We start from the raw sequence: 16,565 nt of genomic DNA, 5'->3' as shown, positions 1-16,565 counted from the left end.
CATGAATAGATCTACAATTAGTGTCTCTACCTCTCTTTATCATTCTCTTTCTCTATCTCTCCTCAGCGATACTACTCTCCTAATAGCATTGTGAAGTATATTCGTGAGGCTTTGGACATTTTACATAATGAGGTAAGGCATTTTTGGCTTCAAAATGTAAACATGAAAATAAGGATTTGAGATTTTTTACAAATTCTAAGAACAAAAATACTTTGGTATTTAAAATGGAGAATAATTGTAAAAATACGTATGTCTTTCATATCTAAAGTGTCTGAAAAAATAGTTAATCACACACACACAAACATAATTTATTGAGATTCTGCACAATTTCTATCAATCAGTTATTCCAGATTATTGGTAGTGAACTGTCACCAATATTAAAATGTAAATCCCAGGTGCCTGTATGAGTTCAATCATGTCTTCTTCTCCAGGTCCCTCGTGCCCTGGTGAACCTAGTGGAGCTCCTGGATATAGTTCCACTGCGCCGTCTCCATCAGGACACCAGTCTAGGCTGCCCTACCTGGATAGTCAAGTGAGTTTTGCCCGGCAAACAACTGGTTCTTCTGATTTCCGCTAGACTCAGTTAGAAAACTTGATTTCTGAAAGTTTTGGTTCTGTTCATGTTTGTCTTTCATTGTTTTGCTTTGTTTTACATTTTTTAGTATTATGTGTGGCTGTGTTCTGAAACCTAAAGATGACTCTTATGAATTCCACATGTTGCAGGAGTTTAACCGGGCCTATCAGGTACACAACTTATTACATGAAAATGAATTAAATTTGTTATGTAAACGTCTGTATATTTATTATGATTTTTTTTTTATGTAAACGTCTGTATATTTATTATGAATTTATTTTGTGAAAACGTATATTTATTATTTATAAAAATAATATAAAGCAATTATACAGCTATAAATACTTAGTAATATTATTAATGTTTACTGTGTTAAATTACCTATTAATATTGAATACATGCTGTGTCGTGTTTTATTCTTAGCGTGGTATGAGGGACCTGGTGGAGTCTGGGCGATATGACACACATGATAACTTCACCGTGGTCTTACAGCCATTCTTCAGAAATGTGTTTCTCCCCTTGAAGGAGGTGCTGAACAATCTTATTTGAACAAATGTAAAATCGAACTAATCGTTTACACAGGCTATCCTTCCTTGATCTTTCTGTCATTATTTCCATGCTCTTTTAGGATGGGAGACCTGACCGTTCCTATTTCTCTCCGGACTGTTTTCATCTCAGTCAGAAAGCTCACACGCTCATGGCTCGGGCTCTCTGGAACAACTTGGTGAGTATAAGAAATAAAAATAAGAAATGCATATTTTTATGTATACAGTTGTATATCCACTACATAAAGCACCCATATGTATATAAATCTTCTTTTTTTTTTCTTCCATTTATTAATATTTTTTTATTTTTATTTTCTTAATCTTACTTATTTAAAAGTTCTTTCTATCCTCTTGTGTTATATATATATATATATATATATATATATATATATATATATATATATATACCCAGAGCTCCTGGAAACCACAACAAATTGTGTTTGTGCGCACTCTTGGCAAATAAAGCACATTCTAATTCTGATTCTGAAAGATTAGATACACAGAATAGTGTATTAACCTACTTATATATACTTATAATTTTACAGCATGATAATTTTATTCTAAAAATGGTTCCATTCCCTCCCTCTTTGCCCCTTTTACTCAGATGGAGCCTTTAGGTAATAAGACAGATAAGGAGGATTTTACTGCAGGCATCCCTCTTAAATGCCCAGAAAAGGTGAGTTTACTTCTACATTTTATATATAATAAACTCTATAATTCTGTCACATGGTAACACTGTTTCATAATCTTCTTTAGTCCTCCCCTTATTTGAAGACCTATCATAACAGCAATTACACATACAAAACCCCTCCTCCTCCTCCTCCACCCACAACAGTAAGTCACACAAATGTATGATGTTCATAAAATATAATACTGCCTTAAAGTGATACAAATTTATTATGAAATTATTGCTCCCTATCATTTTAGAATTGGGGAAGTGATTTCTCGTGTGTGGATACAGCACCCTCTGACACCGTACCAGCATCTGGTAAGAGAGAGTACAAATGTCTCTCCTCTCTGGCAAAAGAGACATTTTTTTTACCATCAAATAACTAACTAACTAACTAACTAACTTACTAACTAACTAACTAACTAACTAACTAACTAGCTAAGGGTAAAGTAGATTAAATTAATATTCTGAGAGGTCTTCCCCTGATTATGTATTTATATTGTTATCTTTGTTGTCTTTTGGTTTTTAATCTAAATTTAAATGTATGTAAAATTATAAAAGATGTCTATAGAGCTGAAATATTTTGTTAAGGAAAGGTAGCTTGAATTTACAAAAAATACCATGCTGTGATCTCAAAAAAAGTATTAAGGAGGATAACATAAAGATTAGTAGGTCTAAATGCAAGTAAAAGCAGAAACCGTAATTATGTGCATAGGTTTATGGATAGAGACAATGAGGCAAGACTTTCACTGTGTACAGACACCCTGCATTGTTTATTATCTTTCTAAGTCCAAGTACCCTGCAATGTAGCTGTGTTGTATCAGGTATCCAGGAAAGTCACCTTATCACATTTCTTTCTCAGTTCACAGGCTGCGTCCAGGTGACATTAAAGTGGTGGCGTCTCTGGGAGATTCACTCACAGTAAGTGTGGGTGTATGTTTGTGCATATTGCTGTGTTTTGTCATGTTATAAACACCTCTCTCTCTCTCTCTCTCTCTCTCTCTCTCTCTCTCGCATGTTGGGAGTGGGTGGAGGTGTTGGGTGAGGTCTGAGCTGTGTGGGTCTTTTTTCCACTAGCCTCAATTACGGGGTTTTTTTCTTTTTTTTCTTTCACTTTTTATTCTTTACATGAGCTAAAGTTTGCTTTTGACTTCTTTTGATTATCGGTGTGAGCATTGCGCGGGGAGAGATGGCGTCTCGAGAGGAGGCGCCGTCTTTGTCCTTGCGTAATGGTTTCAGATGTGTGCCTGAGGATGGCGTCACAGTGGAAGACGTGCTCATTTCGGCTGGAGGAGAAGTAGGGCACGAGAATATTGTGTCCGCTTCTCGTATGAACAAAGCCGTAGTAGTGTTCTTGAAAGAACAAAATTTTGTTAGTCGTTTAATCGAGAATGGTCTCGTCATAAATGAAAACTTTGTTCAGGTTACCCCATTATTCGCTCCGACAGCAAAAATTACGGTGTCGAATGTTCCACCTTTTATTCCGGATGAAGCGTTGGAACGGGAATTAGCACGGTTCGGTAAATTTGCCAGTGGTTTTAAAACAATTACCCTAGGATGTAAACACCCGTCTCTGAAGCATGTTAAATCTTTCAGAAGACAGGTGTTTATGTTTTTAGACTCCCCCGAGAATACGTTGGATGTTTCATTCCGAGTACGTTACGAAGGGAAAATGTATATGGTGTATGCAACCACTGGTAGCTTGAGGTGTTTCGATTGCGGCGATTTAGGGCATAAAAAATTTGCGTGCCCACACAGAGTGCGTGTACCGGAGGATAGGCCCACTGTCTCAGGAGAGGGAGATGTGGTGGAGCAGGTGCGCATTGTCCGAGAGGAAAACGCAGGCCCAGCGCAGGTAAGCGATACTGGTGCGGCGCCGTCCGCTATGGAAGTGGGATTACATGAGAATGTTGTAGCCAAAACTAATATAAATGAACATCAGCAAAGTGAAAAATCTGTAAACGCTGTTCAAAATGTCAATGCAGATGGGAAGCAAGATGATTTTGTAGAAGTTGCAGGGCCCAGTTCACGTGGGTGTGAGCCTGGTTGTTTGGTTACAAGAAAGAGAGAGCTGTGTTTTAGCAATGATGGAAATGCAGTAGATGGTGCATCTGATGAGTATGAATGTGATTCCCAAGGAGGGTCTGTATATGAGGGCGATTCACAAGATATGTCCACTAAAGATCCCTCTTTATATACATTAGATGAAATTAATGGTTTTCTTGATGAGACATTCGGGAAACAAGTCAGCATTAAGGAATTTTTTCCTGACGTTGGAAAATTTGAGAGGTCAGTAGCCGCTCTTCAAAAGACTGCAAATGTTGATCAGTTGAGTGAAAAGAAACGCTTCCGGTTAAAAAAACATGTTACAGTTATTAGAAGATGTAGAGAAGCTGATAAGAAGAAGAGGCTAAAGGCTTTCTTATAAGTGATTATAGCCATGTATCACGCGGTGTGTTTATCTTTATTTCTACTGTTTTTTTCTGCTGTTATCTTTTTCCTTTCCTCCCTAAACTTATATATGGATCTTTTGAGGGTGGGTTCATTAAATATTAATGGAGGGAGGGATAGTCATAAACGAGCTTTGGTATCTGAAATAATGCAAAATAAAAAATTACACGTTATTTTATTGCAAGAAACCCACAGTGATACGGATAATGAAGTAGAGTGGGGGATGTGGTGGAAAGGTAAACATGTACTTAGCCATGGTACAAATCTGAGCGCTGGAATTGCTCTCCTGTTTTCTCCAGATACAAAAGCTAGTATTGAAAATACTGAGGAAATTGTAAAAGGTCGTTTGGTTCTTGTCAAAACTATAATTGAAGGGACGACAATTTATTTTATAAATGTCTATGCACCAAATGTGGGACATGAGCGATTAAAGTTTTTTAGAATTCTAGCTGATGTTTTAAAACAAGATTTTAGTGATGGAAACATCATTATTGGAGGAGATTGGAACTGCACAGAGAAGTTCAATGTTGACCGTAATAATGTAGAGCCACATTTGCTTTCATCCAATTATTTGTCAAGTTTGGTAAAAGAGGCTGAACTTTTAGATATGTGGAGAATCAAGCATCCAATAGATAAGCAATATACATGGGTCAAAGTTTCTGACAATAGAATAAGTGCTGCTCGTTTAGACAGAATTTATGTTTCAAAATGTTTTAATAATAGGATTATTGATTGTTCTATTTCTCCTGTAGGTTTTTCTGATCACCATCTGGTTTTTATTTCTGTAAATATGGCACAGTTTCCAAGAAAGTCCTCTTATTGGCATTTTAATGCTAAATTATTGCAGGATGCTTCTTTTTCTGAACACTTTGTGGTTTTTTGGAATCATTGGAAGGGGAAGAAAAATGATTTTGAAAATTTAAAACAATGGTGGGAGGTTGGAAAAACTCAAATAAAAATGTGTTGTCAACAGTATACTGCATATTGCACAACTACGCAAAGAGAAACAATTCAAGGCTTGGAAAGAGATATAAAGTCTATAGAGATAGAAATGATAGGAAGATATGACCCAGTTTTTATCAACAACTTGCAACAGAAAAAGAAACAATTAAGTTTTTATTTGAATGAGAGGGTGAAAGCAGCTTTGGTGAGGTCACGATTTATATCAGTCACTGAGATGGATGCCCCAAGTGCCTACTTTTTTAATTTAGAACGTTCAGTGGCACAGTATAAGCAGATGACATGTTTGAGTCTTCCAGGTGGGAGGATCACAAATGACATTACAGAAATGCGTCGTCATGCTGTTGACTTTTATTCTTCCCTCTATAAAGCTGACCATTGCGATTCTATTTGTGCAGCACAACTTATGAATGAACTTCCGCAAATAGACTTTGTTTCTAAGGCTGCTTTGGACACACAAATCACCCCTGAAGAACTCACTATTGCTGTTGGACAGTTGAAATCTGGACGCTCTCCAGGAATTGACGGGTTGACCTCTGATTTTTATAAACATTTTTGGAAGCATATTGGAATGGACCTTTACGAAGTTTTCTGTGAAAGCTATAAAGATGGTATTCTACCTGCTACGTGTCAACGTGCTGTATTGTCCCTATTGCCTAAAAAGGGAGATTTGACCCTATTAAAGAACTGGAGACCTGTTGCTTTATTAACAACAGAGTATAAAATACTATCTAAATGTCTATCTAATAGGCTTAAGGAGTTTTTACATTTGATAATTCATCAAGACCAAACCTATTGCATTCCAAAAAGATCCATAATGGATAACCTTTTTTTAGTGAGAGATACATTAGATATCTGCAAAATGGTTGATGCAGAGGTTGGGTTGATCGCCTTAGATCAAGAAAAGGCGTTTGATCGTGTTGACCATAGTTATCTTTTTAATCTACTTGAGGCGTTTGGGTTTGGTCAGGATTTTATCAAATGGATACGTTTGTTGTACTCTGGAGCTTCCTGTATGGTCAAGGTGGGGGGCGGCCTCAGTCGGCCTATTGTGGTCTCAAGGGGCATTAGACAAGGATGTCCTTTGTCTGGACAATTGTACAGTATTGCTATTGAGCCATTACTTTTTAATATAAGGAAAACTCTAAATGGTTTATCAATACCCTCAATGCCTCAATTTGTAAGAATCACAAATACTGCATACGCTGATGATGTTACAGTTTTTGTAAAAGACAATAATGATATAAAAGCTTTGTCTAGAGCACTTGAGTTGTATGAAGGGGCATCATCAGCTAAGGTAAACTGGGAGAAGACTGAAGCTTTCTGGTCAGGTCAAAGTAATGTAGGCAATCTCCCACAATTACCAGGTATTTTAAACTGGAATAGAAAAGGGCTAAAATTACTTGGTGTGTTTTTAGGATCAGAAGAGTTTCAGAAGAAAAATTGGGAGGGAGTTTTGGAGAGAGTGTGCACCCGATTGTCTAGATGGAACTGGTTGCTACCCCAGTTATCCTACAGGGGGAGAGTGTTAGTTGCCAATAACTTGGCCGCTTCTGCGCTGTGGCATAAATTCAGTGTGTTACAGCCTCCCGTTGGATTAGTCCAAGACATTCAAAGGATGCTGGTGAATTTTTTTTGGTCGGGACAGCATTGGGTTCGATCAGCTGTCCTCTTTTTGCCAGTGCAAGAAGGAGGGCAAGGCCTTGTGGATATTAAATCTAGACTCATGGCCTTTCGTCTGAATGCTGCTCAGAGACTATTGTATAATAGTGATATTGTCTGGTCCAATACTGCTGTTGCCCTCCTGAGAAAAGCAGGCAACATGGGACTTGACAAACACCTGTTTTTATTGAACCTGAATGAAAAAACCTTGACAGACTTGACGACATTCTACAGATCTATGATGGAAGCCTGGAAAGTGTTTTTTGTCTCAAGACCTGCTGGAGTACATGCAGGCTTGTGGCTGATGGAAGAGCCTTTGTTCCAGAACCCCTTTTTGCCTTCCAGACACTTGTGCTCTGACAATTTGTCATCGCGGCTGATAGCTGCTGGATGTGTAAAACTTGGACACATTTTAAGCATCAGTTTGGATACCCTGGGTGAGAGAACTGGGATAAAATCTGTTCGTTTTTTAAAACAAATTACTGATGAAGTGTTTGGAGAGTTGAATTATGATCAAAGACTTTTTATCAAGAACTCTAATCATATTGAAGAATGGATGGTCGGGTGTGATTATGCTTTTCCATCCTTGACGGTAGCTGCTGGCATAAGGGATTGGCCTGAGGAAGAAAATCTTTTACTGTCCTTCAAAACCCCTCAGTTGGACAGTTTTGAGTCTGCCGGAAAAAAAGCTCTGTATGTGACTTGCGTGAAAGTGACCAATGCACATCATCTTACTGGAGTAAAGTCATCGAAATGGATTGATTTTTTTTGGGACAGACATCTCCCCCAAAGGTAGCTGGCGGTCACTGTATAAACGCCCCATTGATAAACGGACTGGTGATTTACAGTGGAGGATAGTACACAGTGCAATAGCTACGAACAGACATGTGGTGCACCTCGATCCAAACGTGGGGGTCGGTTGCCTTTTTTGTTCTGTAAATGAAACTGTTTTTCATCTTTTTGTTCAATGTGTACGGTTGGGTAATTTGTTTTCCTTTTTATCCCAATGGGTATCATCATTAGGTGAAGTTTTGTCTCCTCCATTGTTTATTTTTGGGCCAACATACTCTGTTAGCCGTAAACATGTTTTGGTTTTATTAAATGTTGTGTTTGGAATTGCCAAACTCTCTATTTGGAAAACCAGGAAAAATAAGATGCTTGGTAATGATTCATTAGATCCTTTGTTGATGTTCAAGGGGTTGGTAGCATCAAGGCTCAGGATAGAATATGCATATTACAAACTGGTTGGATGTTTGCCAATGTTTGTGAATACTTGGGCCATAAATGGAGTGTTATGCACAGTTAATGAAAATGATGATCTACTGTTGACTTTTTAAGTCATATGGTGTTTGTTTTTTTTCTCTTATTTTTATTTTGAATTTGTTTTTTTGTTGGTTTTGTGTGTGTTTTTCCCGTAATTGGATTGTGGAATGTAGAGTGTTAGTGGCAACACAGATTGGTTTCACCTATATGTTTTAAATAAAAGTGATTCAATCTCTCTCTCTCTCTCTCTCTCTCTCTCTCTCTCTCTCTCTCTCTCTCTCTCTCTCTCTCTCTCTCTCTCTCTCTCTCTCTCTCTCTCTCTCTTTCTCTCTCTCTCTCTCTCTCTCTCTCTCTCTCTCTCTCTCTCTCTCTCTCTCTCTCTCTCTCTCTCTCTCTCTATAACATTTGTCAGGCCGCCTTTGGTGCAAAAGCTGAAAACCTTCTGCAGTTGCCAAATGAGGAGCGAGGGGTTTCCTGGAGGTGAGTTTGTGTCAGCCTATGCTTATGGAATTGTTTTGTTATATTCTCTGCAGGTTTTCTAAGTGTCTATGTTTAATTTGATTGACAGCATTGGTGGGGATGAAACTTTGGAGACTGTCACCACATTGCCAAGTGAGCATTTTCTTATGTAACACTTTGTCATTTTTATTGGTGTTATTAGCAGTATTGGTTAGTAAAGAGACTCTAATCGCTCTAAACATTATTATCAGATTTGATTCTTGTTTAATAACATAATGATCACCAGTGCCCTGCGTCATTATTTGTTATCAGACATCCTTAAGAAGTTCAATCCAAGTGTCTTCGGCTTTTCAAAAGGAAAAAGTACAAGGCCCAATGGCTTCAATATGGCAGTGAGCGGTGCCAAAGCCAGGTGGGGAACACATATACACATACACACACAAACACAATTCACAGTATCATCTCATCTAATGGATTCTTTCTCTCTGTTCAGTAATATACCAGCACAAGTGAAGGATCTTATCACAGCTTTAAAGGAGAGCATGGTCAGTATGTTTATTTAATCTATGAAGTTGTTCTGAACCATGTTGTGGTGAATAAATAAAAAAATACATACAAATGACAATGCTCGTTTGTCATTATATAAATATACTTCCCGTCCAAGTTGCTGTTTGGATTTAAATAGTCAAATGCTTAAGAGTCCATGATTGGATCATTATTGCAGTGATTATTATGTTGCTAGCATGTTATTATGTTTGGCAACAGTTCTTTTAACCCTAATTGATGGAGTGTGTAGCTTTTAATTTCTTAAACAACCAGTTTAGTCATGTTTAGAGTTTGCTTTTGATCTCCTTTTCTGTTCTGTTCATGTCTGTTTCTAGGTTGGTTTTCTTGTTGTTAATTACTAGTAGGAAGTGGGAAGACACATCATAGCCATATTCCAGGATGACAATGTCAAGATTCACCAGGCTCAAATTGTGAAAGAATGTTTGGGAGAGAGCATGAAGAATATTTTTTACACATATATTAATATATACACCTCTTAATGGAAATAACATTTGTTTTCATCAAGAGGTGCATCAACTTTTGCTCAAGATCTTGTATTGACAATGCAAGAGTCAAGTAGGCTACTCTTTACAGTCTACTCCAGCACATCCCAAATACTTTTAATGAATTTAAGGTCTGGACTCAGAGGTGCCAATTCATGTGTGAAAATTATTCTTCATACTTCCTCCCAACCCTTCTTTCACAAAGCTTGGCTTTGTCATCCTGGAATATGGCCATGATGTGTGCATGGTTGTTTAAGAAATGAAAAGCTACACACTCCATCAATTAGGGTTAGAAGAACAGTTGCCAAACATATAACATGCTAGAAACATAATAATCACTGCAAAAATGATCCAATCATAGACTCTTAAAGGGATACTCCACCGTTTTTTCATATTAAACTATGTTATTCCCTTAACTAGCTTGTAAATAGTTAAGGGAATAACATAGTTTAATATGAAAAAATGGTGGAGTATCCCTTTAAGCATTTGCATATTCGAATCCAAACAGTGACTTTTTTCCGGCCGGGCAGTGTATATTTCGTATGTGCCAACCAGTTGCTGCACAAAGCAAATTCCACCAATTGTTGTGTGACAATAAAGACTAAATTTTCAAATAATTTTTTTTTTTATGCCACACTACACTCTTTTTTCAGGAAGTGGACTTTGAGAAGGATTGGAAGCTGGTGACACTGTTTATTGGGGGAAATGACCTTTGCCAGTACTGTCATGACCGGGTGAGTGGGTGATTCTTAATAAAGGCTTTCATCTCCCCATCATAAATGGTTTCTTCTTATGTCATAGAACCTCAGCAGTGACCTTTAAGCAGCTAAAATACATTCTGATATTAGAATGTATGTGCCATTGCGTCATTGCCATTGTGTTGTTTTTTAAGACCAGCAAACAATAATTCAATTTATTTTTCTGTGTTGTGTTTTTCTCTACCCAGGCTTCTCTGTCCCCTTCTAAGTACATCGGTCACATCAGAGACAGTCTGGACATGCTGTACAATGAGGTGAGAGAGATGCACATACCGATCACATTCTTTCAATGGGTAAATCTCATGAAAACATGTCTGGCCACTGTGGAAGCTTTTTTCCAACACGGAATAAAAAAATAAAAAGGTAATTGCGACTTTTCATCTTGCAATTCGGATCTTATAACTCATAATTATGAGTTTATATCTCACAACAAAAAAAGTCAGAAAATGCGAGATATAAATAAATACTTTATTCTAATACTATATTAGTCAATATCTCACAATTCTGAGTTTATATCTAAACTCAGAATTGCAAGGGAAAAAAGTTAGAATAGCGAGATAAAAAGTTAGTTTTGCCTAACGAAAATAAGGCTTTTTGCACAGTGACATTATTTTCATGACAATTACACACATGTACACATATAATTAACACATTTAAAATGATGTTGTGTGTGTCTGTGTAGGTTCCCAGAGTGCTGGTAAATTTAGTGGAAATCTTAGAGGTCAATGATCTGCGTATAGTAAAGAGGGACACACTGGGCTGCAGCCTCCTGCAAAAGTAAATCAATGAATCAATGAAATATTAAACATTCATCTGAAAACCTGTGTAAATTTCATGTTCTTGTACACTAACAGCATTTTCATGTCTGTGTGTGTGTGTGTGACAGGAACTTGTGTCCATGTTTTCTGAATCCCCGTGAGAACTCTCCAGAAATGAATGAAATGAAGAAGGTCAACAAAGATCTGCAGGTCTGTAGCCAATCAAGTTGCCAGTTCATTTATAACTGATCAGCTGAGTGGGCTTTGGTTTATCTTGACCTTCAATAATAAAAGTGTTGTTTTCTGTGCCAGATGGAGACTGAAAGGCTGGTGCTTGGGGGGCGGTATGACGGAAGACAGGACTTTACGGTGGTGCTGCAGCCCTTCTTCGAGAACTCTGCTGTTCCGATGCTCGATGTTAGCATTTAGACATGTTTAAATATGTTAATAGCTATCAAACCTTGAGTCTCAGTATCAGGGCCAATGTTAACAGATGAAATGTCTCTCTCTGCTGTAGGATGGCACACCAGACCTGACTTTCTTCTCTGTGGACTGTTTTCATTTCTCTGAGCGTGGACATGCAGAGATGGCTATTTCGCTCTGGAACAACATGGTAAATACACTTGCACACCCTTTATGATAATCTCACAGAAGCTTTCCTGCATTTAACAGCTCTTCTCCTGTATTGTGGTTTTAAGCTGGAGCCTATAGGGAGTAAACAAAACTACAATAATTTCACATATGACCGCAGTAAAATTCACTGTCCCACAAAGGTGAGTAAATAACCAATGGAAACTGGAAAAGAACAATAACCAAGATGTGATAAAATGGTCTTTCAAATAACGTTTTTCTTTCTTATCTTCTCCAGGAGCATCCCTTCATTTTTACACAAATAAACAGTGGCTCTGACGTCCCCACAACTACCGGTCCCACCACAGTTGCCCCGGGCAACCCTCTCCCCGCAGATTGCCCCAACGATTCTGTGCCAGCCTGGGCAGCTGCTATTCTGGCTGTAGGAGGCTTGATGATTGGTTGGGGCGTAACCTGGATGATCTTCTACTACAGAGAACGAAGCAACAGAAAGAGAAACCAGACTAACGAAATGAACGCAACGAAGTTCTAATAACTTCTTTTTTTTTAATTGCATATATAAAGTTAATTATTTTACTACAGACTAAACCCCTGCCTAAGCATTTCCCTAAAATAATTATTTTTGCATTTTTAATTAAAAGCATATATATATATCATAAATACATTTTTTATATTTATAGTTTCAACAGGTAAAAATATTTTTGACCTCACCCTCAGGACTTTTTTTTTAATTGCATATATAAAGTTAATTATTTTACTACAGACTAAACCCATGCCTAAGCATTTCCCTAAAATAATTATTTTTGCATTTTTAATTAAAAGCATATATATATATCATAAATATATTTTTTATATTTATAGTTTCAACAGGTAAAAATATTTTTGACCTCACCCTCAGGACTTTTTTTTTAATTGCATATATAAAGTTAATTATTTTACTACAGACTAAACCCATGCCTAAGCATTTCCCTAAAATAATTATTTTTGCATTTTTAATTAAAAGCATATATATATATCATAAATATATTTTTTATATTTATAGTTTCAACAGGTAAAAATATTTTTGACCTCACCCTCAGGACTTTTTTTTAAATTGCATATATAAAGTTAATTATTTTACTACAGACTAAACCCATGCCTAAGCATTTCCCTAAAATAATTATTTTTGCATTTTTAATTAAAAGCATATATATATATCATAAATATATTTTTTATATTTATAGTTTCAACAGGTAAAAATATTTTTGACCTCACCCTCAGGAATTCACATACATTCTGTTTGTTTTTTGAAACAATGTTCAGATGTCAGTAAATTAATTTATTGCTGTAAATTATTTATACAACAAATAATTTTGATACGTATATAAACAAAAGTACATTAGTCATTGTATTTGTATTTGAAAGTAATTGAAAATTAAATGTTTAATTGTATTTTATTATTTGTTGTTTGATTGTGTTATGTATATTATAAAATGTTTACAGGGTTTTGTTTTTGACCCTGAAGTGTGCCCATGAGCAATAAAATCTTTTTTTTTTTGTTAAACCAAGCCTGTTATTTTTACCAGTACTTGATATTGTTACTGAAAAATAAGAAAAATTACAACTTCGAATATATGTTATTTTTGGGGGTGTTTTGTTAATGTTTTTTAAATCTTCTGTTCTTTTAACTTTTGTGTTTGGTTCCTTTTCTTTTCTGTTCAAGCTCTAGCTCAGAGGTGTCAAACTCAGTTCCTGGAGGGCCACAGCCCTGCAGAGTTTAGCTTCAACCCTAATTAAACACACCTGGGGCCTGTTTCAGAAAGGAGATTAAGTGAAAACTCTGAGTATGTTAACCCTGAAATGAGGGAAACTCTGGGTTTTCCGTTTCAGAATGGGAGGTATATCAAACCCGAGAAAGCAGAGTAAGTCAAGCCCGTTTCTGAAAGAGGGGTAACTTATACTCAGAGTCAGTTACCATGGCAACTTACTCTGTGAACCTAACCTGGTCGGGAGCAGGTTTTCTTCGGTAAAACCAGAGTTTCTTGCGGTCTCCTCCCCATTTTTAAAGAGGAAGCGGTGTTTAAACACTTCATTCATTCTTTCTGTACATTTATTTATTGCTGTTTTTTCCACTGTTTTAAAAAAGAAATGAATAAGATGAAGTATATTTAACGTTAACTCCTTAACTGGCAACTGAAAATACAGTACATTAGAGTTACATCATGTAGTTCTAAACAAATTCTACAGAATTAAACTGTGATATTTACTGAAAATCACTTGGGGGATAAGAATGTCCTTTTATACTTAGATATAAACTTCGATTCTATAGGCTACACCACATACAAATGTGAATGTGTAGATTGTCTGATGTGTAGACACATAATATTAACATTACCCTGTAGGCCTCTCTGTGGCAGCAGAAACTGTTTCTTCATACCCATCATCCTGTGAAGATGAGCATTTGTACACTTTATAACACTATTTGTCATAATTTCTGGTGTATTGAGTAGGCAACTTACAACTGTCTGGGGTTCTGTTGGGACATGAGGCTCCAAAAGACAGATATTAGTCTCTAGATAGATATTAGTCCAAATACATATCAGAATCTATTGGGAGTGGGACCAACGAAAAAATTGAATCAGCCTTTTTTTAAGCCACTTCATCAAAACCTCTCAAAATGAGGGTGGGGGAACGGATTCCGACAGCTGTTTTTTTGCCGTCGGATTCTGTTCCCCCCCTCTCATTTTTCTTAGCAGTGACGTTCAAATACTCAACAAACTTTTGTTTTGCAACTGTCTCCTATAGCCTAGTGGTCTAAGCACTGACATTTAACACTTTTGGGATTTTGACGACCAGAGTTCAAGTCCCGGGTCATGTTTTTTTTTTTTTTTTTTTTTTTCATACTTTTGGGATTTTGACGACAGGTCCCGGGTCATCGTTTTTTTTTTTTTTTTTTTTTTCATACTTTCCTATCATGGTTAAAAGGCAAAAGATATTCTTTAAACTGATGGCAGTTAAGCTCCATCCACAAAAAAATTGAATCAGCCTTTTTTTAAGCCACTTCATCAAAACCTCTCATAATGAGGGTGGGGGAACGGATTCCGACACCTGTTTTTGTGCCGTCGGATTCTGTTCCCCCCCCCTCTTATTTATCTTAGCAGTGAGGTTCAAATACTCAACAAACTTTTGATTTGCACTTGTCTCCTATAGCCTAGTGGTCTAAGCACTGACATTTAACACTTTTGGGATTTTGACGACCAGAGTTCAAGTCCCGGGTCATCGTTTTTTTTTGTTTGTTTTTTTCATATTTTTGGGATTTTGACGACAGGTCCCGGGTCATCGTTTTTTTTTTTTTTTTTTTCATATTTTTGGGATTTTGACGACAGGTCCCGGGTCATCGTTTTTTTTTTTTTTTTCATACTTTCCTATCATGGTTAAAAGGCAAAATATATTCTTTAAACTGATGGCAGTTAAGCTCCATCCACCAAAAAATTGAATCAGCCTTTTTTTAAGCCATCAAAACCTCTCAAAATGAGGGTGGGGGAACGGATTCCGACAGCTGTTTTTTTGCCGTCGGATTCTGTTCCCCCCCTCTCATTTTTCTTAGCAGTGACGTTCAAATACTCAACAAACTTTGGTTTTGCACTTGTCTCCTATAGCCTAGTGGTCTAAGCACTGACATTTAACACTTTTGGGATTTTGACGACCAGAGTTCAAGTCCCGGGTCATCGGTTTTTTTTCTTTTTTTTTCCTTTTTTTGGGATTTTGACGACCAGAGTTCAAGTCCCGGGTCATCGTTGTTTTTTTTTTTTTTTTTTTCATACTTTCCTATCATGGTTAAAAGGCAAAATATATTCTTTAAACTGATGGCAGATAAGCTCCATCCACAAAAAAATTGAATCAGCCTTTTTTTAAGCCACTTCATCAAAACCTCTCAAAATGAGGGTGGGGGAACGGATTCCGACAGCTGTTTTTTTGCTGTCGGATTCTGTTCCCCCCTTCTCATTTTTCTTAGTAGTGAGGTTCAAATACTCAACAAACTTTTGTTTTGCACTTGTCTCCTATAGCCTAGTGGTCTAAGCACTGACATTTAACACTTTTGGGATTTTGACGACCAGAGTTCAAGTCCCGGGTCATCGTTTTTTTTTTTTTTTTTTTTCATACTTTTGGGATTTTGACGACCAGAGTTCAAGTCCCGGGTCATCGTTTTTTTTTTTTTTTAGTTTTTTTCTTCATATTTTTGGGATTTTGACGACAGGACCCGGGTCATCGTTTTTTTTTTTTTTTTTTTTTCATACTTTCCTATCATGGTTAAAAGGCAAAAGATATTCTTTAAACTGATGGCAGTTAAGCTCAATCCACCAAAAAATTGAATCAGCCTTTTTTTAAGCCACTTCATCAAAACCTCTCAAAATGAGGGTGGGGGAACGGATTCCGACAGCTGTTTTTTTGCCGTCGGATTCTGTTCCCCCCCTCTCATTTTTCTTAGTAGTGAGGTTCAAATACTCAACAAACTTTGGTTTTGCACTTGTCTCCTATAGCCTAGTTGTCTAAGCACTGACATTTAACACTTTTTGGATTTTGACGACCAGAGTTCAAGTCCCGGGTCATCGTTTTTTTTTTTTTTTTTTCATACTTTTGGGATTTTGACGACAGGTCCCGGGTCATCGTTTTTTTTTTTTTTTTTCATACTTTCCTATCATGGTTAAAAGGCAAAAGATATTATTTAAACTGATGGCAGTTAAGCTCCATCCACAAAAAAATTGAATCAGCCTTTTTTTAAGCCACTTCATCAAAACCTCTCAAAATGAGGGTGGGGGAACGGATTCCGACAGCTGTTTTTTTGCCG

The 16,565-nt window shown here is 36.9% G+C and overlaps 1 protein-coding gene across 1 annotated transcript in view; it reads left to right on the top strand.

Annotated features, from left to right (window-relative positions):
• plb1 (phospholipase B1) overlaps positions 1–12,474 on the top strand; it is a 72,333-nt gene extending 59,859 nt beyond the window's left edge. Inside the window, exons 22-42 of the mRNA XM_079632192.1 lie at positions 67–132; positions 432–532; positions 663–744; positions 995–1,099; positions 1,200–1,295; positions 1,721–1,792; positions 1,873–1,950; positions 2,044–2,104; positions 2,649–2,707; positions 8,535–8,602; positions 8,691–8,734; positions 8,894–8,993; positions 9,075–9,126; positions 10,284–10,364; positions 10,577–10,642; positions 11,071–11,165; positions 11,275–11,356; positions 11,459–11,563; positions 11,664–11,759; positions 11,845–11,919; positions 12,015–12,474. Coding sequence (XP_079488318.1) covers positions 67–132; positions 432–532; positions 663–744; positions 995–1,099; positions 1,200–1,295; positions 1,721–1,792; positions 1,873–1,950; positions 2,044–2,104; positions 2,649–2,707; positions 8,535–8,602; positions 8,691–8,734; positions 8,894–8,993; positions 9,075–9,126; positions 10,284–10,364; positions 10,577–10,642; positions 11,071–11,165; positions 11,275–11,356; positions 11,459–11,563; positions 11,664–11,759; positions 11,845–11,919; positions 12,015–12,269 — 1,839 coding nt within the window. The 3' untranslated portion in view covers positions 12,270–12,474. The remainder of the gene's footprint in view (positions 1–66; positions 133–431; positions 533–662; positions 745–994; positions 1,100–1,199; positions 1,296–1,720; positions 1,793–1,872; positions 1,951–2,043; positions 2,105–2,648; positions 2,708–8,534; positions 8,603–8,690; positions 8,735–8,893; positions 8,994–9,074; positions 9,127–10,283; positions 10,365–10,576; positions 10,643–11,070; positions 11,166–11,274; positions 11,357–11,458; positions 11,564–11,663; positions 11,760–11,844; positions 11,920–12,014) is intronic.
• Positions 12,475–16,565: the final 4,091 nt, after the last annotated feature.

This window comes from Phoxinus phoxinus, assembly GCF_949152265.1.
Source record: "Phoxinus phoxinus genome assembly, chromosome: 13".
Classification (NCBI taxonomy): domain Eukaryota; kingdom Metazoa; phylum Chordata; class Actinopteri; order Cypriniformes; family Leuciscidae; genus Phoxinus; species Phoxinus phoxinus.
Note: the sequence above shows the minus strand (reverse complement) of the source record. Positions and strands in the feature narration are given on the sequence as shown.